The sequence below is a fragment of the Portunus trituberculatus genome, unplaced genomic scaffold (assembly GCF_017591435.1).
Source record: "Portunus trituberculatus isolate SZX2019 unplaced genomic scaffold, ASM1759143v1 PGA_scaffold_290__1_contigs__length_20235, whole genome shotgun sequence".
NCBI lineage: Eukaryota > Metazoa > Arthropoda > Malacostraca > Decapoda > Portunidae > Portunus > Portunus trituberculatus.
In genome coordinates this window covers 125-7500 of record NW_025541458.1, presented here as the reverse complement: position 1 = coordinate 7500, position 7376 = coordinate 125, and the positions used below count along the sequence as shown (strand labels likewise).

At 49.1% G+C, this 7376-nt stretch overlaps 1 protein-coding gene across 1 annotated transcript in view; it reads right to left on the bottom strand.

Annotated features, from left to right (window-relative positions):
- LOC123500468 overlaps positions 1-5784 on the bottom strand; it is a gene marked incomplete at its 3' end in the record, with an annotated part of 17685 nt that extends 11901 nt beyond the window's left edge. Inside the window, exon 1 of the mRNA XM_045249185.1 lies at positions 5167-5784. Coding sequence (XP_045105120.1) covers positions 5167-5759 — 593 coding nt within the window. The remainder of the gene's footprint in view (positions 1-5166) is intronic.
- Positions 5785-7376: the final 1592 nt, after the last annotated feature.

Here is a 7376-nt window from a genome sequence, read left to right as displayed (position 1 = left end):
ATTTAGCTGGCTGAAGTATGCTTCCCTACAGCGTCAGAGGCATAAGAACAATGAATAATGTGTATAATAACTAGATTTATTATATCACTGGTCTGCGTTTCAAAACTTTTTTGAAAAAGTCAATGGTTTTCCAACTGATTTATGATCATTTTTGCATGCTGAATTAAAATACAGTTTATTTTCCTGGGTCAGGTCCGGTTTCTAAGATACAGTCAACTTCTTTTCCAGCATATTTTTCTAAAATATCGCAATCCAAGCGTTTACGGGCTTTGATTTTTCAAAACCAGGTAGTGGGTAACCTCTTACGGGATTGGAGGAACAAGAAAAGGAAGAGTATGCCATTTGGTGTCCCAATGGTGAGGAGGGAAGGGAAAGATCATGTTACCGACTGCTACTTTTGCATGGCAAATCTAAAAGGAGAGAGAGAGAGAGAGAGAGAGAGAGAGAGAGAGAGAGAGAGAGAGAGAGAGAGAGAGAGAGAGAGAGAGAGAGAGAGAGAGAGAGAGAGAGAGAGAGAGAGAGAGAGAGAGAGAGAGAGAGAGAGAGAGAGAGAGAGAGAGAGAGAGAGAGAGAGAGAGAGAGAGAGAGAGAGAGAGAGAGAGAGAGAGAGAGAGAGAGAGAGAGAGAGACGTGCACGCAGCGCCAACCATGGATTTTTCCAATGAAATGGATGAAGTGGAAGAATATCTGCGGACAAAGAAATTCCCAGCGAGTGTTGGTCCAGATAAAGGGAAGAGAGCGAACTTCCGAAGAAAATGCAAGGCGTTCGTCATTCACGACAACTGCCTAATGTTTGTTCACAAGCCGAGCAGGAGCGATTCAGCAGGTGAGCAGTCTTTGAGAATATTTTGTGATAATCATGTCAATTTAATCTGTTAGATTTTTATTCAAATCGTCCTATACTATAGCACATTTACATTTGTTTGCAGAAGTTCGTTTCCTTCGAGTCATCAAAGATCGTCAATACCAACTTGACATTGTGCTGGCCAGCCACAAAGGAGCTGGTAACAGCGATGAGGCAGTTGCTCTGGGTGGGCACGTTGGAAGAGATAAAGTCCTCGATCGAATCATGCAAAGATACTGGTGGCGTAACATTACGTCAGATGTGGCCGAAACGATCAAAACATGTATGCGTTGCCAGAAAGCAAGCACCGTATTCAAGAAAGTGGATCCGAAACTACATAGTATCCCTATCAAGCCCAAGAACATGTATCAAATTGGTATCGACTTATGTTCTTTGACAAAGTAAGTTTTACTTTATTGAAAATATACATTTTTGCAATACTTCTACTATTAATCATGCTACTGTTTTTATTCTCATAGTACTTGTTTACTACTGCTATTATATTATTGCTCCTCGCTACTGCTTCAACTGTGTATTTCTTTAACAACTGTGTATTTCTTTAACACATGTGTATTCTTTCAGGTCCACCGACGGTCATGTTGCCATTGTAATGGCAGTTTGTTACTTCTCCAAGTGGATTGAAGCTACGCAGCGAAAAATCTGTGACAACTCTGGTGGACGTCTGGTGTTCAAGAAAAAATCAGGGCCATCTGGAAGAACCAATAAGAGCTATAAGAACACCAGCGAGCCTCTTGCTGTTCAGCCAATTGTAGGTGATGGAAACTGCCTTTTCCGTGCGTTATCGTTCGCCATAACTGGGGATGAGGAGCAACACGCCGTTGTCAGGAGCCTGATATGCGATTTCCTTGAAAGCACGGGGCACCAGAAGGCAGGAGAAATGCGGCAAAATAAAGTGTGGGGGACGACAACTGAGATACTAGCAGCAGCCGAAATGTTCCAGCTAAATGTGTGTGTGTGGGCGAGCTTTGGCAGTGTGCACACGTGGCATATACATAAGCCAAAAGGCTATACTGCAACACAATCAGTTTACCTTGAGAACAAAACAGGCAATCATTTCAATGTAGTTACCCGTGTGTGAATTTGGTACGAGTATGGTCCTTGTAGTATTGATGTATGATTATATATTGATGTATCTGTGTCCTTGTGGTATTGATGTATGATGATATATTGATGTATCTATGTGTGTGCACGTCTCTAAAATATATTGTGTGACTTTTTACGAACATTTGAAAATGGGAGTCATTTCAAACTGACGGGGAGTCGTATGAAACCAGTTTCAGTCAAACAACGGGGGAGTGCTTTGAAACTAGTTTCAATTAACTCCGGGAGTCATGCGGGGAGCGGGGAGTCGTCTCAAACGACACCGGCGCTGAGAGAGAGAGAGAGAGAGAGAGAGAGAGAGAGAGAGAGAGAGAGAGAGAGAGAGAGAGAGAGAGAGAGAGAGAGAGAGAGAGAGAGAGAGAGAGAGAGAGAGAGAGAGAGAGAGAGAGAGAGAGAGAGAGAGAGAGAGAGAGAGAGAGAGAGAGAGAGAGAGAGAGAGAGAGAGAGAGAGAGAGAGAGAGAGAGAGAGAGAGAGAGAGAGAGAGAGAGAGAGAGAGAGAGAGAGAGAGAGAGAGAGAGAGAGAGAGAGAGAGAGAGAGAGAGAGAGAGAGAGAGAGAGAGAGAGAGAGAGAGAGAGAGAGAGAGAGAGAGAGAGAGAGAGAGAGAGAGAGAGAGAGAGAGAGAGAGAGAGAGAGAGAGAGAGAGAGAGAGAGAGAGAGAGAGAGAGAGAGAGAGAGAGAGAGAGAGAGAGAGAGAGAGAGAGAGAGAGAGAGAGAGAGAGAGAGAGAGAGAGAGAGAGAGAGAGAGAGAGAGAGAGAGAGAGAGAGAGAGAGAGAGAGAGAGAGAGAGAGAGAGAGAGAGAGAGAGAGAGAGAGAGAGAGAGAGAGAGAGAGAGAGAGAGAGAGAGAGAGAGAGAGAGAGAGAGAGAGAGAGAGAGAGAGAGAGAGAGAGAGAGAGAGAGAGAGAGAGAGAGAGAGAGAGAGAGAGAGAGAGAGAGAGAGAGAGAGAGAGAGAGAGAGAGAGAGAGAGAGAGGAGAGAGAGAGAGAGAGAGAGAGAGAGAGAGAGAGAGAGAGAGAGAGAGAGGGACGGCTCCTAGACTGAATGTGTGACTTGTTTGAGTTTATCTTCTCTAAGTGAAGCGCCGCCCTTCACGTGGCAAGCAGCTTTTACTTGTCGCCAAGTAAAAGCTGAGAGATCAGTGCAGAGAACACTGTCCACTCCAGGCTCCATCACCTTTTTGTCTGACTCCACCACTACTGCTACTACTTCTACAACAACAACAACAACTGCTGCTGCTACTACTACTACTACTACTACTACTACTACTACTACTACTACTACTACTACTACTACTACTACTACTACTACTACTACTACTACTACTACTACTACTACTACTACTACTACTACTACTACCACTACACTACTACCACCACTACCACCACCACCACCACCACCACCACACACACTACACCACCACCACCACCACCACCACCACCACCACCACCACCACCACCACCACCACCACCACCACCACCACCACCACCACCACCACCACCACCACCACACCACACCACCACCACCACCACCACCACCACCACCACCACCACCACCACCACCACCACCACCACCACCACCACCACCACCACCACCACCACACCACCACCACCACCACCACCACCACCACCACCACCACCACCACCACCACCACCACCACCACCACCACCACCACCACCACCACCACCACCACCACCACCACCACCACCACCACCACCACCACCACCACCACCACCACCACCACCACCACCACCACCACCACCACCACCACCACCACCACCACCACCACCACCACCACCACCACCACCACACACCACCACCACCACACCACACTACTACTACTACTACTACTACTACTACTACTACTACTACTACTACTACTACAGAATACCTCCACCCCATGTTTATTGATGCGTCAATTAGGGCTCCACTACTTGGAGGTCATTAGCCCCAACTCTCGCTAATGACTGTGGCATCCAACCATATCTATTACTCTATAATATAAACATTAGTTGTTAGCTATAAATTCACTCTACCTCTACTCTATCTACTCTTATGCCACTCTCCACCACTGTAGCCTCGCAGTCAAGGCCACTTAAATCTGCAGGTATGGGAGTGGAATGCCTTGTCCCCCTGAGACACAGGAGGGCTGATCTGAGGAGGAGAATGAAAGACGGCACCTCATCCATGCGACGACATGGCTCCTTGGCTGGTGCTTCTTTTCTGCCATTAGGTCGGCTAGTCTTGAGTAGAAGCACTGAGCCTTGGAGCCCATCCCGCCAGATGTGGTGAAGACCAGAGGTGTGAAGCTGCCCTGGTCAATGTGTTGGATTCTCTCCCATACGCTCGGATCTTCTCCTGCTCATTCTTGCGGTGGGCGGCCTCCAGGAGAGTTCGTGGTGACAGGCGGCCATCGGGTCAAAGATCCGTATGTCCATGAATGCTTTCTGTCCCCTTGTCCAGAACCCTCGTGCGCTGACGTCGACTCGAGCCTCGTTGGTGGTGTTGGCTGTTCTGTAGCGCAGGTGCTCGCCGTCTAGCGGTAGGAGGGTCGGTTCAGTGGAGACATCGTGGCACACCTCCTGAGCATGCTGGCGGTCAGATCTCTCACCTCATCGTGCCTGATACATACGAATCCCCTTTTGCACGTCATGGTGTGGTTGACGTCATTGGGGAACTACACACACAGGTACTGGGAGTCCTTCCACCGGCCAGCCGTACCTCAGAGCAATGGCGTCGACAAATTCTTGTTTGTTGAGGCTGAAGCCCTTCGCTCCAATGGGCAGTGACGTTAGCCAGTTAGAGGCTCCTGTTTCCTGTGCAGTGTGGATTTTTCTCACTGTGGTTGCAGGCAGGATGTTTTCAGGTCTTCGAGACAGTTTCGTTGATGTTGTTGCCTGTCTCTAGATATAATTCGTCTTTGCTCAGTGACTGCACTTTGGGCTATTTCACCATGTGCGTCCTGAGCAATGATCTTCTCTGTGAGGGACCTGGTGAGCTTGAGGGAGTTGAGGTTCTCCACAGTCGCTAACTTCTTAGGGAGGTGATTCCCATCCCGCCCAGTCTTGGTGGAAGTTCGAGCAGCGCCCTCCCCATCTCCGATGGTGTGGGATCTCAGTAACGCTGGGATGAAGGTGTTCCTTATCGAGACCTCCAGTGGTGCAAGGAGAGGCTGATGCCTGGGATGGTGCGCATGGCGAATCTCCATCGATGCTGCAAGCCGTGGGTGTAGGCGGAGTAGGCTGCATGAGGCTCAGTCCTGGCCATGTCAGACAGGACCTCCACCTCATGTATCCACTCCTTCACCTTCTCTCCTATGTATTCCTTCTTGAACTCCTCTGTTCCGATGACAGCACCCAAATGCCGCTGTCCATCCTTTGTTATTATAACTCCACTGCCACTGAAGCTATCCACTGCACTGTCATAGTGTTCAGGCTTTACAATAAGGACGGACTTAGCGGCACTGGGTGTGTACCCTATGATGGGACCATTATCGTTCACTAAGCCCCACCATTTTTTCAAGTCTGTTATTTTGCCGGCCCCTGACAGGTCATCCGCGTACGCCACTTGCTTCACACTCGTTTTCTCATATGAGATAACTTGTTGCAGCACTGAAAGTCCGAGGGCGTACATCGCCATGGCCACTGGGTCACCTTGTGTTGTCCCTTCCATGGACTTTAACACCTTAACACTATTACCACTATTACTACATATGTACAAATCCGAGGGGTCACTATATGTGTTTTCTACATAGTGTGCCAGAGAGGGACATTTTACTCGAATGTTATGAAGCATTGTTTTTCTGTTAATAGTGTTGAAAGCGTTTTGGCGTCCACTAATAACACCGCTTCACAATTGTCTTCACTGAATATTTCCCTCATAGCGTGGATGGCGGCTTCCTCCTGCCTGCTGTCCTGCACACACTTGCAGGTTCCCCGCTGCCCTCCTCACGTCGTCCTTGACCACCGTCATGACGCATTTACCCACGATGCGTCTTATCACCTCGCCGATGCCAATTGGTCTGCATCCCGGCTTTTGTCCAGCGGGATTAATCGGCATGCGGTGAGAGCCTCGACGTGGTGACAATTTGTGGTGGCAAGCTTCCTCGCCAGTGCTGCCAGGGCGCCGCATAGGTCGTTAGCGGCACTGCCACAGAGTGCGCCGCTCAACAGGCGACGCCACCCTCTAGCGTCTAGTCCTGAGGGACCAGCACTGCCGTGTGTCTGGAGACTTCTTCCAGATCATCTCTCCAGTTATCACCTCGTAGATGACATCATTGGGCTTGCGGAAAGGCCCCTGCATCCTGAGGCCCTCTTCGTCACTGGGGAGGATGTTTTCCTTCAGCAGGTGGATGGTTTCCCTGGTGAGGGGCAACACACCACCTGACTGCTGTTCATTAAGTGCCCGCAGAGCCTTGGACACCTGTCCTTGCCGCATATTGCCAGCGAAATTACGGGCTTTGTCTTCCTGCCTTTGTTGGTTTCCTGATGGTCTTGGCAGCCTCTTCTGGATGGCTCGGGCTTCCTCCAGGAGCTCATCCAGTTGGTTGTTCTGCCATAGACCCACTCTTCTTGCGACGGCTTTCACGTTTTCCGCCACCTTCGCATTCCTATGTGTCTTTTGAAAGAAGAGTTTTGGCAGTGTGAAGAATAATTTCATCGCATACGGTGCGAGGGGTGACTCTTGTAAGTAATTGTTGAGGAGGATGACCATCTCTTGTACAATTTTGTTGGTGGCTGCACACTTTGGTGGATCGAACAGATGACATGTAGACCACCCAGCTAATTCTATGTAAGTGTTGTTCACCCACATGGTTGTTTCTTCTTCTGTTAGTCCTTTCCAGACTAAGTTTCTCCTCCCGTTTGTATGTCTCGCGGCGTACACGTTGTGTTGCGGTAGCGATGGGGTGTGTTGTGACGGTGTTGATGGCAGGGCAGCCTCCTCCCATCTCTGTCTCCATCGTTCGCTCCTGTTCCTCATCCTGCTGGGATTCCTGGCCTACTACTACTACTACTACTACTACTACTACTACTACTCAAGCCGTAAGCCTGTATGTCTCTACTAGCTACTGTCTGGATAGCAGTGTAACTATGAGCCTGTCTACTCTGACGTGCTCACCTGCTACCTGAAGCTGCCCATGACTGGGGAGTTTGCAAACGTACTGCAGTCATTACTGTCTACCAGCGTACTGGTGCGTGGTGAGAGGCACTTGTGACTGTCTTCTGCAAATCAGCTGCTACCATGACGCACGCCCATGCACTGTACAACCAGACGCCAGATACTGTCACCAGCGAGTGCGTGGAAGCATGCAACTGTTGTCCTCAGTTACTGCACACACTATCTAGCCGACTACTCACCGCCATATGCCACTGTTATCGGATACATCACAGTTGTGATCCTCTGATTGCATAC